Genomic DNA, 21046 nt, shown 5'->3' on the forward strand with positions numbered 1-21046 from the left:
CCAGCATCCGAAGCAAGCCTGGTAGTGTGCATCTTTCAATGTATCATCCAGGCAAGTTTGGTCAATATAGGGCTGATAGTTACCTGGAAATGATACCTGCTCCAAAACTTTAACCTGATCATTCTTCAGCTGAAATTGCAGCATCTGAAACCTTGACTGGTACAATAAAACATATTAGAAGCATCCTCCATGCATCTCTGATTAATATAGGGCATAGATGTACTTGAAAAGAAAACTGCACAAAAAACTTTAACCTGGGATGCCGACGCCAAGGGTATTACATAAGCTACCCCAACTTCATTGAGGTGAGCTAATAAAAAACAATTAAAAAAAATATATACATATATATATATATACTGATTCCTTTACATGTTTAAAGTATTATAGTCTTGGTTTTTGCTGACGCTCAACATTTACTATTTAATTCTAAACCCAGACATGACCGACTAAAACAAAACAAAAAGGGGGCTGGAAATGGAACAGAAAATTCCGAAGTGGGAAATTTAAAATATTATTTTTTATATTTCTTTAAAATATGAGTGCACCAATTTTATTGGTGTGGCCTAACTGTAATATTTACAATAAATCATCGAGTTCTTATCTTTTATTGGCATCTGATTTTTTTTTTTTACCTCTTTCTGTCCTTTGCATTTCCCTAGAATCCTCAGGGGGAGGAGATGAACAGGAAGTCTGCTGCCAAACCAAACTCCTTTCAATTTTCTCAACAAAAACAACAGGGGGTCTCTCAATCTGTTAAAAATAGAAATACTATACTTTAGTTTTTATATTTTAAAAAACATTTGATCAGTCAATGAAATGACAACAATTACAACTGAACCTATTATGATCCATATCTGATATGAAAATTTACTTTAACAAAAAGCATATACAGTAAACTGATTATTATTCACAACTTTTATTCACAAACCATTAGTTTGAAATTCTTCAGACAATTTAAATTTGCGGCTATGGAAATTTTTGCATACATACAAAATTAATAATATTTTATAGCAAACAGTATGAGGAGTGATCATTGCCCATGTGGCGCAGTGGTTAGAGAGTTCGCTCTAGAGTCGCGGAGTAAGGAGTTGATCCTTACGTCGTGGGTTCAAATCCCACAGGTCAAAATTTGTAGCCCTCCACCGGCAAGTAGTGGTGTCTCCATATGAGTGAAAAATTCTCAAAAGGGACGTTAAACAACAAACAAACAAACAAAAACGAGGAGTGATAATTATATAAAAATGTTAGTGAGCTATCTTTATATCTGAATAATCACAACTCCTATTAGAATGAAATTTGGCATACATGTTCTATAAATAGTATGTGCTACAAAATACCCTCCTCTGTGTTTGTGACGTCACAATGTGAAAATGACTTCACTGTGTTTTTGACTTTCAACAGAAAATTTAATAAGTGGGTGTCTCAGTCATACTTGACCAAGGCAAGGATTATGGAGTTTTATGCAAATCTTGGACAACCCTTTGCAGTATATGGTTTATGATGACAAAAGATTTTCAAAAGTTCAGTTAGTAATCATGGTAATTGGATTGATTGTTTTAGTTAAAGAAGGAAGATTATTAAAATCAATGTCTGTTCTGGGTACCCACTAAAAGTAGGTAAAAAAGAGATGGCATTAGAGCCAGCATTTTTTTTTTAGGTTTACAAACACCTGTAGGAGGAGGAAATAAAAAAAATATATTTTTTTTTTTATAAAAATTATCAACTTTTGTACTTTCATATTTGTTTCTTTTTTTATTCTCTCCTAACAGATTCCTTGTCACTGGCCACACAATGGTTACAAATAGGACACAAGATAAAACCTTAAATTATTAATTTTTTCATTGTCTGCCAGCTTGGGGCATTGATATAAATTTTGAGATGTTGGTTACAATACAGGATTTAAAAAGAAACAAGAGGCCCCTGGGCCACAATGTTCACCTGAGTCACTTTGGCCCTTCTGTTCTGCATTAAAAAACTCCATCAGAAAACATTGATTCCCTAATGTGGCCCTACCCTACCCCAGGGGGCCATAATTTAAACAATTTAGAATCTACACTACTCAGAAAGCTACTCAGAAAGATTCAGCTTTCCTAGTCCAGTGGCTCTAGGAAAGAGATTTTTCAAGATTTTTCCCTATATTTTTATGTAAAACTATGATTCCCTATTGTGGCCCCACCCTTCCCTCAAGGGCCCTGATTTGAACAATTTATAATCTACACTACCTCAGGAAGCTTCCACATAAGTTTCAGCTTTTCTGGTCCAGTGGTTCTTCAAAAGAAGATTTTTCTAGATTTTTCCTATGTATTTCAATGAAAAACTTTTGACTTCCTATTGTGGCCCCATCCTACACAGAGGGACCAAGATTTGAACAATTTAGAATCTACAATACATAAGGAAGCTTTCACATAAATTTTAGCTTTTCTGATCCAGTGGTTCTTCAAAAAAAGATTTTTTCAATGACTCTCACCCTATTTTTGCTTTTTCTTAATTATCTCCCCTTAGAAAGGGGCTTGGCCTTTCATTTTAATAATTTAAAATCCCCTTAATCCAAGGATACTTTACACTAAAAAAAAGCTACAATGCTGCTGGCAGATCTACCTTTATTTACCTGCCATGTTTATTATAAACCAGAAGTATGAGTTTGTAAATTCAAAATCTTGACCTCTATACAAATTCAACAAGAAAGAAAAAATTCCATTTTTCTCAATTTTATTTTTTTTCTTTTAAATTAAAAAACTGGAGCGGCGGGATTGTAAACCTAAACATAAAAAATGCTGGCCTAATTGAACAATTTGTAAAGACACCGAGTCACAGTTTAAAAAATAGATAAATAACTTATAATAAGATAATTCATAATCCTCTAAACTTTTAATTACTTTTTAGATTGTAAACATTACAGCACAAATTACAAAGCACTGAAACCGCACATGGGCAGTACAATCTCAAGTGGTCTCGTAATTGATATTTAAGAAATAGAATCCCCTAAATTTTCAATTACTTTAGATTGTAAACATTATAGACATAAAAAAGAGAAAGCAATGATTAGGGATCAACACAACAATTTATTTAGTAGTCAATACTAATTCTTGAACTAGATTTATTTTACTTGCCAATGCTTGCCCCTATTTGTCATTATCACAATGCAGACTAAACAATATAATAATGTTTGTGCACTGTAAGTAGACCTATTTCATTCACTCTCACAATGGCCTCTCTTGATCTCAGAAAAATATTTAATACACAGGGGTAATTTTTTTGGTCTCATTTTTAATTACCCATTATTTACAAGTATACCCAACCAGCAAAAAATATCAAAAACTCTTATATATAATTCTTTAACTCAATTGACTTTTCAATAACATTATTTACAGTGATTATCATAGGTGTATATTGTTCATAGCAAATGGAAATAAGTTCCCTGAGTCAGTAAAATACAAATTAATAGACACCTGATTAGCACCAGAACACCGACTAGGAGGTCCAGAATTTTAAAAATCTGGTTTAAACACCCTTGCTTTTTTACAACGTTGAACTCTGATTGCCTCCTAGATGCCTAAGAGCAGAGAAGATTTTCAAAGAAATTATGCATTTTCACTATTGATTTAACACAACCCTAACACCAAATAACCTTACCCAGGAGTACGGATGGGTATCGCCAAAAATTTCGTATCGCCATATATCACGATTTTAAAAAAATATATCACAATAATATCATGATATTTTTACAAGCAATTTTTACGATGATTTCAAATGAATATTCATAATTTTTCCAAAATTATGCTGGAAAAACATAACTTCATTTTTTTCATTTTTTTTTTTACATTATATGAAGCAATTGTGGATGCTAGAATGCCATTCTTTTTAAGGTTTTCAACATTTTTTACACTTCCTGTCATTGTAATTTGAAAAAATGAACAAATAAATGAATAATTTCTGTAATTTATAACTATGTACCTAAATACTGATATTTTACTCTCCGTATCACAATTATTACATATCACGCAATTAAAAATCACGATATACTGGTATACCGATAAAATCACACATCCCTACCCAGGAGTCATGAAATTCACAATTTTGGAAGAGGTATACTATACACTTGCTCATAATATCTGTAAACTTAGTTTATCTGTTAAATTCACAGGAGCAAATAAAGAGATTTTTAAAGAAATAATGCATTTCACTTTTAAATAGACCCCCACCATAACCTTTGACCCTTGGGCCACATAGTTTTCAATATTGAAAAAGGCACCCTTTCTTGTCATAATTGTGCACTTACTTTATCTGCTTAATACCCAGAGGAAAAAAATTAAAGAATTAATGCAATTTCACTATATAATCAATAGAGTAATGCCTAACACCTTAACCCCTGACCCAGGGGCCATGAAATTTAAAATTTGGGTAGAGGCAACCTTGCTCATCGTATTCATGCACTTAGTTTATGTGCTTAATACCCAAGAGCAGAGAAGAAAATTTTTAAAGAATTACTGCATTTTTACTATATAATCATAAGAGATTCACCCTTACATCAGAACCCTTGACCCTGGGGTTGTGAAATTCACAATTTTGAATGAAGCACCCTTTTTCATCATATCTATGAATTTATTTTTTTGCTAAATACTTAAAAACAAATAAGAAAATTTTCAAAGAAATACTGTATTTTTTTACTATGTAAACAATAGACCTCCTCCCACCCCCTCTCCCACTACAATCTCTGACCCTAAGGCCACACTTATCACATAAAAGTCTATTCCATGATATATGTTTTCTTAAGATAAGCTTTATGAGTTCTAATTGACAATTGACAACTATGACGTACCACACGACCGCTTTCTAATTAGTGGAGATTTTTACTCCAAAGACCCTACATTATGGGTGATATGTCAATTAGAACTGTTTTCAAAATTATTTAATAATTAAACAATATAAATTTACATCTTTCATAGAATATAACAGTGTTTCATTTTAAAGAAATTAAGATAGTTGGACCCTCAAGCTCTGAAAATGTGGAGTTGAGTAATTGAAAATTCTCATAAAAATGTCTCAGAATTTCTCAAATAAATGTGTATTTACCCATGGTATTTCTTTAATATTCATCGTTATAGTTAATCATGTTATATAAGAAAACAAGATGTGTTTGTGAAACACTGATGCCCCATATGGTTTCTTAGGGATTCTCAAATGCTTATTTAACTCTAATAGATCAAAAATGTTGCTTCCCAAAGAAATGACTTGTCTCAAATAATATACCTGTGAAATATTAAAGCCCAAGCACCAAGTGTTCAAAAGTTATGGTCAAGGTTAGTGTTTTTCAAATATTGGTCAAACTCCAAGGTCAAGGTCAAAGGGTCAAAATAAATGAGACCCAGGGGAAGAACTTGTCATAAGACATGTGAAATATAAAAGTCCTCAGTAGTTGCTGAGAAAACTGCATCAAAAATTTATTACAGACAGACACAGAGACAGACAGACAGACAGCTAGACACACAAAGGTAACACAGTATACCCCCTCTCCTTCGGAGAGTTATCATTCATGATGAAGGAGTGGGTTTCCTTAAAGATATTTCTTCCTGTTTGTAATGAATTATGTAAAGTTTGATCACCAATTATGAAGCCACACTAGCTCAATATTCATTGGGGGGAGGGGGGGGGGGCAAGCATCCAAACAACTTGGTACTGCTTGAAAATTATTTATTTAGTGTGGCCTTGCTTTTATAAAACTTTTAAATAAGAATTTATTTTCATTTCTTAGATATTAATTCTCATGCATCTGACTGCATGCACTATTTTAGCTCACCATGGCCTCTTAGGCAATGATTTGAATAAAACTAAATTTGACTCCATTGGAAAACTTGCATATAAATAAAATCTTACTTATGGAATCCTGATCCTAATGAGGTCCTAATGATATTAAGAAGAAAAAGGCAAAGAATACAGGTGAATTTAAAGCTTTATAAAGAAAGACAGTTAAGTACCTGTTTCCTCCATGGAAGGTCTTTAACTCCATAATCATATCTAACTTCCTCTCCTACACCTATATTCCTTGAAGCAAAAAGAGCCAAGTTAGGCAATCCGTTGTTTGGTACACATCTCATAACTGCATTCTGAAGAACATCTCCTGGAGCTGCATCATTGGCATATCTTCCTTGTTGTTTTGAATTTGTAGCATCTAAACTGTGAAAATCAGAAAAATAAAATTACAAAAAAATCAAAACTTTTTGTTATTTTCAAGCAGTATTAATCAAAATTCAAGTTCAAGTTATTGCACTTGAACCAGAGTATCCCTTATAACTTTTACTCCTAACAACAAGAAGCCTGTTGCTTTTTGTAACCAGATTACACTTGCTGGTAGGGGATTGTATTGCATAAGCAATACTCTCAAAATGCTTGTACTTATATAGAATTGTTTGAGGGCAAATACTGCCCTTTAAATTACACTTTTTGACATCCTGAGACAGTCCAATATTTTAATAAAAGACAGAAGTGTTTGACTATATATTGAAGCAAGAATGCATTATTATTATTATTCAAGAATGCATATGTGATTGAAAACAACTTATTTCCTAATGAGGTATACAATTACAGGTATTTGAAATTATATAATTTTTGGAAATGGATTGTTTGTTTCAGTTGACGTACTCCAAGGACCCAAGATGCAACAAGTGACAAAGTTTGATGCTTCTAAGCCAATTAATACATACAATATTCAATTATAACCATAAAATTTCAAAAGTAGGTCACAGTGACCTACTTTTCAATTGACATACTTTGAGAACCCAAGATGCATCAACTGACAAAGTTTGGTGATTCTAAGCCAATTAGTACCTGAAAAAATATTTAATCAGGTCACAGTGACCTACTTTTCACTCGACGTACTCCAAGCACCCAAGATGCATCAACCAACAAAGTTTGATGACTCTAAACAAATTAGAACAGAAAATATTTAAATATAGACATTTAATTCCAAAAGTAGGTCAGAAGGACTTACATTTAACTGGACATACTCCCAGAATCAAAGATGCATCAACTAACAAAATTTGATGATTCTAAGCCAATTAACATGATATATTTAAATAAAGCCATAAAATTTTCAACAAGAGGCCCATATGCCACATGGCTCACCTGAGCATATTGGCAAGGAAAAAGCACAAACCAGTTCAGTATTGAAAAGTTTACTGGGGGGGGGGGGACTTGAATTTTACCTGAGGATGCTTCCATATCAATGAACAAATGGCTTTGCTGTTCTTGAGCAAAAGATTTTTTATAGATTTTTTTCCTTTATATTCCTTGGTAAAAATTTGATACCCCATTGTGGCCCCTCTCTACTCCCCCCCCCCCCTCCCCAGGTCATCATTTGTACAAATTTGAATCTACATCACTTGAGGATGCTTCCATATCAATATGACTTAACATGGCTTTGCTGTTCTGAGAAAAAGATTTTTTTCTATATATTTACTTTGATCCCTCATTTTGGCCCCTCCCTACCCCTCAGGGTCGTCATTTGAAAAAACTTGAATCTACAATATCTGAAAATGTTTCCATTTCAATATGACTATTCACTAAACATGGCTTTGTTGTTCTTGAGAAGAAAATTCTAAGTTTATTTTTTACTATATATATTCCTATGTAAAATTTTGATCATCTATTGTGGCCACACCTAACCCCAGGGGTCATGATTTGAACTAACTTGCATCTACAATACTTGAGAATGCTGCCATATCAATATGACTAAACTTGGCTTTGATATCCTTGAGAAGATTTTAAAATTTTTTCCTATATTCCTAGGTAAACTTTGATCCCGCATTGTGGCCCTATCCTAACCCCAGGGGTCATGATTTGAAGAAACTTGAATCTACACTACCTAAGGATGTATACATATCAATATGACTAAACAAGGCTTTGCTGATCTTGAGAAGAAGATTTTTAATTTTTTTTCCTATATATTCCCAAGTAAAACTTTGATCCCCCATTGTGGCCCCACCCTAACCCTGGGGGTCATGATTTGAACAAACTTGAATCTACACTACCTGAGGATGCTTACATATCAATATGACAAAACAAGGCTTTGCTGTTCTTGAGAAGAAGATTTCTAAAAAAAAATTTCTATATATTCCTATGTAAAACTTTGATCTCCCATTGTGGCCCCACCCTACCCCCAGGGGTCATGATTTGAATAAACATGGATCTACACTATGTAATCAAGGTTTCCTATAAGTTTCAACTTTTTTGGACTGGTGGTTTAAGAAGAAGATTTTTAAAATATGCCACTATTCTGAATTATCTCCCCTTGAATGAAGGTGTAGCCCTTCATTTGAACAAACTCGAATCCCTTACACCCAAGGAAGCTTTTTGGCAAGTTTGGTTGAAACTGGCCAAGTGGTTCTGGAGAAGAAGTCGAAAATGTGAAAAGTTTACTGACAGACGGATGGACGGACAAAAAGATGGACTACAGACAAAATGTGATCAGAAGAGCTCACTTGAGCTCCTATTCAGTCAACTTACTCTGTGGACCCAAGATGCATCAACTGAAAAAGTTTGGTGGTTCTAAGCCAATTAGTACCTTAAATATTTAAATAAAACAATAAAATTTCAAAAGTAGGTCACGGCAACCTACTTTTCTGTCAACTTACTATGAGGACCCAAGATGCATCAACTGACAAATTTTGATAATTCTAAGTCAAATAGTACACGAAAATATTAAAATACAGCCATAAAATTTCAAAAGTAGGTCATGTTGACCTATTTTTCCATTGTCATACTCTGAGGACCCAAGATGCATCAACTGAACAAAGTTTGATGATTCTAAGCCAAATAGTACCTGAAATATTTAATTAAAGCCATAAATTTTCAAAAGTAGGTCAAGATGACCTATTTTTGAGTTGACTTACACTGAAGACCCAAGATGCATCAACTGACAAAGTTTGATGATTCTAATCCAATTAGTACATGTACCCGATTTATTTAATTATAGTCATATAAATTGAAAATAGGTCACCGTGACCTACTTTTCAGCCAACCAACTCTGAGGACACAAGATACATCAACTGACAAAGTTTGATGATTCTAAGCCAAATAGTATCCAAAATATTTAAAATATAGCCATAAAATTTCATAAGTAAGTCATGGTGACCTACTTTTCAATTGACCTTTTTTGAGGACCCAAGATGCATCAATTTACACAGATTTATGATCATAGGCCTTAAAATGTCCAAAATATGCCTCTAAAACACTTTGCCTGCAAAGTTCAAAAAGTAGGTCACTGTGTCCTACTTTTTAGTAATATGTTTTATGGCACCAAGATGCATCATCTTTCAAGATTTAACGATTCTAAACCTCTCAGTATTTGAATTAATGACCTTTAATATTTTGAAAAAGATAAGCCATAAAATTCAAAAAGTAGGTTAAGGTGACCTACTGTTTAGTTGTCGCACTTTGAGAACTGATGATGCATCAACTGACAAAGTTTGATGATCATAGGCCTTAAATTGTTCAAAATATGCCTCTAAATCATTTTGAAAAAGAATGGCCACACAATTTAAAAAGTAGGTCACTGTGACCTACTTTTGAGTCAACATGATATGAGGTCCTTAGATGCATCAACTGACAAGATTTGATGATCCTACTCCTTATAGTAAGCAAAATATCAACATTTAAATAAAATGTAATTTTTGGTCAACTTTGAAATGACCCTGAGACCACGCCCAGGGCAATTCCCCATGCAAGTTTTAATCTACATCCTTTTGCTTAAGTTTGGTGATAATCTGCCCAGTGGTTCTTGAGAAGATTTTTTAGCAACCAGTACTTTTCGTTTTATTTACCTAATTATCTCCCCTTGTTTAAGGGTCACAACCCTAGTTTTTGTATAAACGGGAGCCTTTGGGCCAAGGATAATCTGTGACAAATTTGACAATAATTGGCTAAGGGGTTCTTGAGTTATGGCCCATATTCTAAAAAGTTTACACACACCTCACACCGCACAAATGGCCATAGCATTAGCTCTTTGAGTCTTTGGCTCAGAAGAGCTAAAATCAAACATAGCTGTTTTCTAAATAATCATTTTTTAATTTCTTTTGTCAATGTTTGTTCAGTTCAATTTTGAAGATATCAATATAGGAGACCTTCTGATGTTTAACTTAATATCAGACTGCTCACTAATATCAGACAACAGGAGGTAAATTTTTATACCTCAAGAACAAAGGGAATAACATCACAACATTGTTTCATATATATACATGTACACTGAATTGATTAAATCCTACGGTATCAAATCTATATGTATTATACAATGACAATCAATTGTATTACATGTATAAAAATTAAGACAATCAATCAGCAACTGCAGCAGCTCATCATTACTCAGGATAGGGAAGGTGCCACTGTTTTTCAACACCTATGAACAGTATCATTCTCTACATTTGTCAGAAATATACAGTTTACATACCAGTACTTCGTACTGTCCCAAGCAAAGAAGTAAATGTAGCTTCCTTTCTCAAGTGGATAGAATATCTCTCGCTCCAGTCCATCTTTCCTGAGTAAAAGATCTCCAGAATATTCCACTATAAATTCACCTTCGCGATATTCCTTTTCGGCATACAACCCTTTTCCTACAAATGTTATAAATACAGTACTTTAACATTAAGAGCAGCTGTACTGGCCCATAGGCTGCAAATTAGCCTGCAATGCTCACAAGCGATACTTCAGCCCTGTTTTTCATGTTTATTCTTAGAATTTTTTTCTAGATTTTCTCCTACACATCTTAATTTCCATGAAAAGTCATGACCCAGGATGCCTACCCTATCCTTACTTTAAGGGGACTCTAAAGTCACACAATATGTCTCATTATGACGATTCTCCAATAGCAATACGATCAATATCATCACTTATCATGTTTATATAGGCTTTGCAATTTATATGAAGAAAAGTAATCATTTCTTGTACAAATGATTATTTTTAAATTTTGACAAATCAAACATCCAATCAAATTGCAGAAAGCTAATTACTGCACTTACGCTACTTTCATCAGCCCATCTTCTATTTAATATATAATAGTGTTGTGCTGGAGGTGAGTGCACTATGTGTTAAGCCCTGACTACTATTTAGGCATAGTACATGCAAAGCACAACACTATTGTAATTATTATGCTCACTGTATTTTGTATTAAAACAACTGTGTTACAATATTTTCTCCATTTCCATGATTTCCGATGTTTCATCACCTCTTTCAAACATGTTATTATGACGTCACCTTGTATAACATGTATGTCATATTTTTTAAAAATATTTTTGAGTGTTTCATGCAATTAGGTATAATGTACAGATAGTTTCAAAGAATTTCAGTAGAGTGAAGGGAAAAAAGATTTTTTTTTCTTAAACTATCAAATATTTGAAACTAAGTTTATACAGTGTTATAGGTAATGGCATCTTTAGCTCTGTAGCACTACAGACTGACAATGTCAGGGTCATGAGTTCGATCCCCGGAGTGGGTGATGGATTTTCCTGTGAACAGGGCATAAATTATGGACCCCTGGATATCCCAGAGGTGGGATCAGCTGCCTAAGTAAAGTAAGCACCCCTTGAAGCACTGTCGGATACCCACAAGTGATCTCGTTTTTTACCTATCACCCATGGGCAAACTTGCCTAAATATCATCGTATGTAATTAATATGCATGGGTCATATGATGGGCTGCTGCACAGAGTCGCGATGGAAAATCAATGAATCACAGTTTATGTTACATATGTATGTTCGGCAGTAACAAACTCTTTTCCCATAGTTACACACCGATTGCCAGCAAATTCACTTACTGGTGCATTTGGTAGTTTGAGAAAGGTACTCCACTAATTGTATTTGAAGCTGTGACCTGATCAACTTGTCGTTTATCATTTTAAAACAAAATTTGTTTTAACGGGTGTCATGATATTAGCATAAATAGCAAACTTATATACAACCAATCATTTTTTTGTCCCTCATAATCATTTTATTTCTACATTAAGTAAATATCAAATTAAGTTAGACACTTCGTCCATAGATACAATTCTTAAAGTCAGCTGTTTACTAACCTCATGCTTTTAGGCACATTTTGTTTTCACTAGTCGTCCATATTGCCTTTCATTCCATAACTTTACATCTTAAACGTTATCTGATAGGTTTAAAGTCTGTTATCTTGTCCAGTAATATGTGTTCTAACAGTTCACGGTTGGGTGACCTTTTCTTTTGTGTATTCACACTATATATTAAGGCCGTGTTTCGAGTATATCGGCGGATTGCTCTCCTAGCGTTCACTGCTCTGCAGCCTTACTACGGGTAAGATCCACTTCCCGTATTTTGAGCACTTTGTACCTTTTTTTTTTAATTTTTACAAACCATATACATCTTATAAAGTTTAGATCCTAAAAATTGAAAAAAGGCCAAATTAACATTTCACATTCGGCGCCATTGTGGTCTAATAAATATTTACATTTCGATCCCGATCTAAATTCATACACATTAAAGTACCAAGGACTTATAAATAAGTAAATAAAGTAACAATTTTGATTTATAAGATTATTTCATTCATCTCATTTTTCATACATATTTTTCATTGTTTTATAGCACTGGAAGTACCAGTCAATGTCATTCACTCATTGGTTTCATTTCACCATATCCATATCATTTAATACATTTTAAATAAATAAAACATCATTTTCAATCATTGTTAACTTTGTCTTCTTTTGTGGTCATCTGATATAGAAATCTCAGGTTGAGCCTCCCCCGAAACCGACTGTCACAAGAGCAGAATATAATATATTATCATTATTCCCCTCTTATAGTCTTGGGGTAGCAGTTCCTACATAGAGATAAGTATAGAAAACATGGCTACTATATACTTGTACCCTCTCAATAATAACGGACCTAATATAAGTTCTGAGAAGAAATGAAATCATGAACAAATCGCATTTTATTGATAATTGTTAATGAGATATGGACTTGTTATATAAAAAAAATACTGATTCCTATCTGCATGATTTATACCTGTGCCAAGCAGCCTAACATAGGCCTGTAGTAACATACAAATTGATGTAAGATTTTCCGTTTCCTTTCCGTTTTCCGTTCCGCGTTTTAGCAACAGCCGATCCAAGGGAATAATTTAATACAAGGATTTTTTCTGTCAAATGACAAAAATACAAACCAGGAAGCCCTCTAATGTCTGACATGGTCATGAACGCACACTACAAAGCTCTGAGAACATTCTAAAAATGGGTTCTCCCCCAATATTGCGGCCAAGGGACATAACTTTTGACAAGTGAGGATTCTTCGTCGTTTGGAAGTGGCCAACATTACACATAATTGATTGATGAACTCTGCCAAATTAACGATCGAACAAAATACATTTTGATTTTACAGGAATTTTTCATTCTAACTTTGCATAGCCCTCATATATTCTTCTCGCGCCAAGGTTGCCAGGGCTATCTATATATAGACCTTTGTTACAATCATGTATTTTATGACGTCACATACCTCTGAGAAAATATGGGGGGATGAAGACCAAGGGAGTGATTATATTTTAAATACAAAAGAATTGTGCTTTGCCTTCATAGTGACAAAATTCTATTTTATGATAAACCATGTTTAAAGACGTACAACACACTAAGGGAGATAACTCTTGCGATTTCAATTTAACGTTTAACTTGACGTCAAATTTGACGTTTATAATAAAGCGTCAAAATGACGACCGAATCGATCCCGACGTAATTATAAGAAAATGGGATTAGGGGTTTGATGTAGTTTCTTTAGAAATACGAAATCGTATCCTTGATTATTTGCGCTTTTGATTTAAACCCGCCCCTCCCTCCCTCCATAAAAGGGAAGAAAATAAAGATTATGTCTTAAATTTCTTTAATTTTATATGAAACTCGTATCCGTGATCAATATTATAGCACAACAATATTCTTCATCTTTTTACATGTATGATAGGCTACATTGCTTTCTTTTGTTACAGTTGGCTATGTAACATTCGCATTACCAGATCACGGGCCTATCTTCAAATTAAGAATTAGCCATATAAATACTGTTTTATTCTCCTTTTAAAAAAAAAAATGTTTTACAACCCGTTTCCAAAAGTTAACTGATCAAAGAGAAACAACTCTAAAAAATGTGGGAGATTTTGCCCCTCCCCAAGTTGAGTTATTTCCTCCTGTTTGTCGAACAGTTATGAAGACACAATGAATTCTGATGAACGCAGGAACTGAAAACTATAATATATACCAAGTAAGTACCGAAATTGTAACAGAATTATTTACTGAAATGGCCCGATTTCACGAATATCTTATATGCGACAAACTGGCCCTATCCGACCATCTAGATATACCACTGTCAACAATTTCAGTGCGCATTTCCTCGAATCAAAACAAAACGTTTTTATACATGAAAAATAAGATTAAAATTCAATGTAAGTTGAATTCATACGCAAGTATAAAATTAAATGCATGTCAGCCATGTGTATGGACTACATATTGGACACGTGGACATAAAATCCTTAGAGAATAAGTTTTACTTTTATTCTAGTAGAACTTTGATAGTTTAAACTCTTATTATAGTTGTCAGAATTTAAATCTGCATAAATGAATTAATGAATTGGTACTTCAGGGATTTAAAAGATTAAATATATATCTCGAGGGTAATCTATGTTTCATAAAGCTCTAGTGACTGCGTCAAAAAAAAAAGAGGGGGGGGGGGCTTCGACAAAAATTGCCTATACATCTGCATTTCAATGAACTGAAAAGATTAAAGAACTCTGATATATTATGTAAATAATTTTTTTTAAGCAAAAGATATTTTCTAGCTTGGAATTTTTCATATGTATTTGTAGATCTAACAATGTTTTCGTCCCACGTCTGAAAGACGCTTGAGAAACGTGACTTACGAGAAAGGGGGGATTTTTCGCTATAAATTCAAAAAGGGCTCGTTTAAAAAAAAGTTACGAAAAAATTATCAAGATTACTTTTGTAACCAGTTACATGAAAAAAGTGTTTTTCCCCAAAATTTTTGTAAAAAAATATTAAAATTTAAAAATACGCATTTTTCAAGGCTTAAAAGAACCATAGTTTTTCAGTTTTAGTTCTTCAAAAAATATTTTGGCGATGTGTACCTCTACAAAAATACTTTATTTGTGTGGTTAATGGTTAAATGAATGAGTCGATGAAATTTGACAGCCAGACTAGCTGGACTTTTTTGAAAATCAAGGATTTTATAGCTAGCAGATTGAAAATTTATTCTCCGCGTGAACAACCAAAGGGAGGTAACTTTTGGACCTTCCTGTCCAAATACGACTCGAACGATTTTGTCCAAAATGTGCATACGCATTGTATATATGTATAAAATATACAAAAATAGCGAAAATTAAACGACAGGGATTTTTTGGTGGTGGGTGTGTTGTACGCCCTTAACTACTCATGCTATATAAAGAGGTCTATAAAACATGATCGTTAGCAGGCCTATGTTCGGGGGGGGGGGGGGGGAGTTACAGGTCCTCCCACTAGGAAATTTCAGAGTTAAGTAAAAGTAAAGTGGCAAAAAATATCTTTGACCCCATCCCCCATGTAGATATTTTTAAAAAACTGTTAAAGTCCGTATAATAGAGAGAGAGAGTGTGGAATGCCTATTATGTCTTCTTGATTTGATCCTTTCCCTTTTTTCCACATGTATTATATAGGTTTTAGGTTTTTTTTCCCTTAAATTTTTTGTTTTGTTTTTTTTGTTTTGTTTTGTTTTGTTTTTTTTTTTTGGAGAGAGAGAGGGGCTGGTTGATTTTGAAACTGTTTGACGCATTGCATCGAGGAGTCTAATTTTTTTATCGTAAAAAAAAATAGCAAATAAAAAAAAATCCACCATGTACCACCATGTATTAAAAAAAAATGCATGCTGTTTTAGTCCCTAAGCTAGATTGTGTTCTTGAGGTTAAAAGTCCAAGGTATTTTTTTTCTTTTTTTTTTTCTTTTCTTTTTTTTTTTCTTTTTTTTTTTTTTTTGTTTTTGTTTTTGTTTTTTGTTTTTGTTTGTTTTTTGTTTTTTGTTTTTTTTTTTTGTTTTGTTTTTTTGTTTTTGTTTTTGTTTTTCACCAAAAAGTGAATCTAGATACGTGTCTTGAATTTTACTTCTGACCCTTGGTTCAAGGTTAAAGGTCATGTAAAAGTTAAAGGGTCTGCAGTTTCATGCATTTCACACGACCCAATCCATCAAAATGAAGCCATTATATATTATTTCAAAAGAATGTAGTGCATTCACAATGAAATTCAAACGAACAGAAATACTGAATAGAAGGAGAAAGATCTTTTTACTATGACAATTCAATTAATCATTAGAAAAAACTGGTTACACGTATAAATTGATAAATCAATGGAATATTTTTCCGTTACTGCTGCGATCACATGAAATAAATTAGTAAGCCCGAAAATATGCAACATCTAAATTTATCGTCATTATAGAACACGGAATTAAACATAATGTAAATTGTCAATATTATGCTCGGATCTAGAGTGGGTCGGGGAGGAAGCTCCGGACCCCTGGAATTTGTAGATTTACTAAATGTACATACCAAAATAACTAAAAAATGGTCTTAGAATCTCCCTAAAAACCTGAAACGCTGTAAAGTTAGTAGGAAGAACCATACGTATGATAATTAAGAAGTAGAAAAATCCCTCCCCCTTCCTCAGGAAATAGGTTTTTCACGTTTTGGAGAGAAGTTTAGGTTTTGTCAGGGAATTTTTAAAGCTCGATTTTTTTAAACTTTGGAGGACACCCCCCCCCCTTTAAAAAAAATCCCGGATCCGCGCCTAAACAATGCTATATAAAGTTACACACAACTTTGTTGCTATAAACCAAAGCCTTTACTTAGTTCAAAGCCTCTACTTAGTTCTACAGACAACCACCAACACATGCAACACAAGCCCTAATCACTTTCAGGCATTTGTTTTGCTTTAAACATATTTTATTGACAAATAATCAGTAGGATCGGAAACACTTTCTAAACTTATGAGTTTCTCTCCTTTTATATAACACATATATACATGCAGTTGTCGTGCAAAATAATTTCCTGAACATATACATGTACAAATAAACTTTTTTTTAAATACGCAGCTATTCAATAATAAGTCTGTAAACGGAGGCAATAATACCATTGTTCAGCTCTAGTGATAGGTTTTCAATTTTTCATTATTCCCAGAGTAGAATGTGTACATGCACCTGTATGATATTTAGATTAAATCTAAAAAGATATTCGAAAAGACTATTTCTAGCATTAAGATATTTTTTTGCAAACAAAAACGAATGATGATTGTCAATGATATCACGTACGTTTGTATAAATCTTGATTGAGTTACGCAGTTATATATGCCTTAATTTTGTATGGATTCGTAGTTTCCCGAATGAAAAATAAGAGGACGTTTTGAAGCATAACTACTACTTTCACTCGCAGAGATTATTTTAAACAGAGTTGTTTTTGTTGTTGTTCTTTTTTTTTTTTGTTCTGCATTGAATTATCTGTCACACACCGTGGTTGGCCATTTCAGAGCTAAGTTCCCTTATTCTTACAACCTCCACAGAATCATGTAAATTATATTATATTTTAATTTACTCAATGCATGTTCATTTTCATTCAAAGCTTCATTGATACTCATATTCGTCCGTTCGCGCATATTATAAAGCGCAACGTATTTCATACATTAGTCATCCGAGGTTGACACGGTACAAGTATAAAAAATGTAATTAATTATTTTTTTTTAAAAAAAAAAAGCTGGATGCAAGGATAATAAGTCATAGTCACAGTACAGAGACAAATCACTAAAAAAAAATCTTTATATTGTAATTTTTTTTTTATTTATATATTTATTTTTTCATACTACTCAATGAAACTAATTAAAGCCAAGTACATTAATTTGATTGCAAATTTTAGACTAAGTGCACATTTATTAATAATTGAAAAGGGAAGATTTACGCTTTTTTTGCTTGAGAGAATAGAAATGTAACTGGATTAAGTGAAATCTTGAAATTCCTACAGAAAGCAGAAGCACTTATAAAGATTCACATTTTGTAAATTCATTTTTGTTTTAATATTTTAGAATATACAAAACAATATTATGTAGGCAGGATCTTCTGAATATATACAGCTTTAGTTCGGAAATAATTGAACAAAAATTGGTTTACAGGCTACATATAAATGTTTTCTGTATATGTATATATAAATTCTTTAGTTTCAGCCTCGGTCAATATGAATGCTAACATGTATCTGCTTAATCAAAATTTCAATACTTGACTGATCGAATGACATTAAACAGAGACGAATACATGTACTCTTATTAGGTCACATGAGAATAAACCGGAGTGGAAAAAAATTCAGACGTGCTCGCATTCCTAACGTGATTTTAAATTTTATTCCCCGTGGATAGGCCTCTATTCGTCGCTGAAGTTGACAGGTTAGATTTAGGAGTGTAAAACTTGTGCTTGCTGCTTTTCGTTAGGATCGGGTTTCCAACCAAATGGTTGATTTTTCAGCTTGAAACCAAAGTGCTTGTCTTTTTTTTCTCAAAGGCGGATCATGCGATGGCGCCCGTTTTTTCTCTTTTTTTCACCTTTGTTACTTTGGGTAAAGTTTGTTTCAGTTAAATACCCGTATTCCAGTTAGTACTTCACTAAAAATTCCAAGCAAATTTTCAAAGCTTTTTTTAAAACAAATTCAAGATAATGAAATATACTTAAAGAAATTGCAGACCGATGCTTCAAAAGGAAAAAGAAAAATAGTAATTCTTCATAGATTCCATCTGCATGATGAAATAAAGTTTGTTTGTGTTTTGAAGTATTCTTTGAATTTTTTTCATTCTAGCTATATATACATGTAGGCCTAAGTAAATTGAATTCGATTAATTTGAAGTGAAATGAAAAAGGGAATAAAAACAAACTGATTTGATCGCATGAAACGTTTATACATTAAAAGAATTGCCTAAAAATAAAAAAAACCTTATTTACTGCTGCATTATGCTTGTATAAATATATCAGTGTATCAGATCGTCCTATTTTGTCAGAATTCAGCGATCATCCTCCGAAAACTTCTCCCCTGCTCCCCCTCCCCACCCTTTACCCCTCGTTTGAAATATCTGGATCCGCCACTGCATCTCCTTCTTATGATAAAGGCATAGATACATGTTTACATTATTAACTATGGCAAATACGATTTGAATATTTGCATATCCAGACAATTTGTAGTATGTGAGAATTTTTCCGCATGAATTGTTATAGATTGAACTTAACAACATCATTTAAGATTGTAACTTACTCATAATTACACGTACTAGACATTATTTTCAGGTCGTCATGCTGCTTAATTAAACAATATCAGAGTCTGAGAGATTGAGAGATGGATGCAGGTGGCAATTTCTGCGGATATTTTTTTAATCAACAATTTCTACTTTTGATTTGGCCGGTAAGGAGCTACACATTTAAGGAACATTTAAAAAAAATCATCAAGTGTAATATTTGAGCAATAACTTCCTGCTTTTTATCATGTGAGAGAAATGAAATATACAAGCATGTATAGACTCATGAAATCATTCCTCGAATTTGAGTGTCACAATTTTAGCAACTTTTGGTCAAAAGCCAGCCAGCCACATTCCTATTACAACAAAAGTAGAAAAAATAACTGAATTAAAGCAAAAGACCCCGCCGATCAAAGGGAAAAGAGACAATATACATCAACATGCAACAGCAAACATCCTCTGATGAAAGACCTTAATTATAAGGAGAGAAAAAAGACAAGGACTCCCGCTTTAATTCTGCGAAGGCCAATAAGGCTTCTGAAAATCAGAACCTGCTGTAGAGGACTAGGGAATAATTTATATACTCGTAATTAAATTTTATTTCAAATGCAATCAGTTTAATTTAACTCTCTCTCTCTCTCTCTCTCTCTCTCTCTCTCTCTCTCTGTGTGTGTGTGTGTGTGTGCGTGTGTGTGTGTGTGTACTCACCTATCAAATGATCCACTTGTTTTACTGAGCAACCCGGCTTATCTTTCCCAAGGGTAATGTACCTCAGGGCCTCCTCCTTAGCGACATCGAAGGGTATTGCCTGGAGTAAAACGTTGCACTTTGTTTCCTCATATTCTTTGAAGCAAAGTCAAAGTCATTTGATACATTCCATAGGTTACTCACTCTTTCATTCCTCCGACTGCTTCTAAGTTCTCTGGTTCCTGCCATCTAAAAAAGACAGGAGTTATGGATTTACAAGCGACATCACACGATAAATTCCATGAAGTACATGAACAATTAAAAGTACTTTTAGATTCTGATAAACATTTCTATATTTTAATTTCCATTATTTCAAAACCATTCAGCAAATGAAGTTTGTACTTACTATCCTTAACAAAATTTTTGATATTTCTTATGCAAAATTAACAAAAACAAAGACAAACAGACAACAAATCTTTCCTCGACTGTTCCTCGGGAACTAATAGCTAACTTTAGAAAAAGAATATGTCATAAACATGGTATTGATATGCACAAAAAAGATTATTGCTACTAACACTGATATATCAGTCCATATTTTTTTGTTTTACCTTCAATTTGATTGTTTTCAGTGAAAGAAAAATTATTCATCATTTAAAAAAAAAACATGTTGTATATAGGATATCGCAACTCCAAAATTTAAGAATATCAGTATTTAGCGTTGTGGAAAGGGCATACAAAACGCATTAGAACATTACGTTCAGTCAGTATTTAACTATTAGCATTGTATATACCCGATTATATATCTCTTGATCATACTACTACAAACATTACAGAACTAAAAACAATGAGTTTTGATATATCGGGATTATTTAATACAACACATGTAAACACTGATATCAGAGAGAGAGAGAGAGAGAGAGAGAGATTACCTTCTTGACTCCGTTCCCGGATTGAATAATCACTGTAAAATCCAAAGAAAAAAAGAGCGCAAACACAAGATATATATAAAGGGTATAACTGTATAAAACGACAAAGCTAACAAAGTAAACACAATTTAAACAGAAAAGAAACAAAAT

The 21046-nt window shown here is 33.2% G+C and overlaps 1 protein-coding gene across 1 annotated transcript; it reads right to left on the reverse strand.

Moving 5' to 3' along the window:
• Nucleotides 1-426: 426 nt before the first annotated feature.
• LOC133199836 (N-lysine methyltransferase KMT5A-like) lies at nt 427-20219 on the reverse strand. The gene is made up of 6 exons (XM_061335662.1): nt 20175-20219; nt 19992-20091; nt 10442-10604; nt 5976-6174; nt 633-750; nt 427-446 (listed from the first exon to the last, which is right to left on the reverse strand). The coding sequence occupies exons 1-6, from the start codon at nt 20217-20219 to the stop codon at nt 427-429; spliced, it is 645 nt and encodes a 214-aa protein (XP_061191646.1).
• Nucleotides 20220-21046: the final 827 nt, after the last annotated feature.

Source organism: Saccostrea echinata, unplaced genomic scaffold (assembly GCF_033153115.1).
Source record: "Saccostrea echinata isolate AGI-Se365-2 ecotype Australia unplaced genomic scaffold, CSIRO_AGI_Sech_v1 ptg000036l, whole genome shotgun sequence".
NCBI lineage: Eukaryota > Metazoa > Mollusca > Bivalvia > Ostreida > Ostreidae > Saccostrea > Saccostrea echinata.

Coding starts and splice junctions, on each gene's coding strand:
- LOC133199836 (XM_061335662.1), bottom strand. CDS start 20,219: ATGGCAGGAACCAGAGAACTTAGAAGCAGTCGGAGGAATGAAAGA. Junction 20,092..20,174: donor GCAGTCGGAGGAATGAAAGA/GTGAGTAACCTA, acceptor GTTTTACTCCAG/GCAATACCCTTCGATGTCGC. Junction 6,175..10,441: donor TGGGACAGTACGAAGTACTG/GTATGTAAACTG, acceptor TGATTTTCACAG/TTTAGATGCTACAAATTCAA.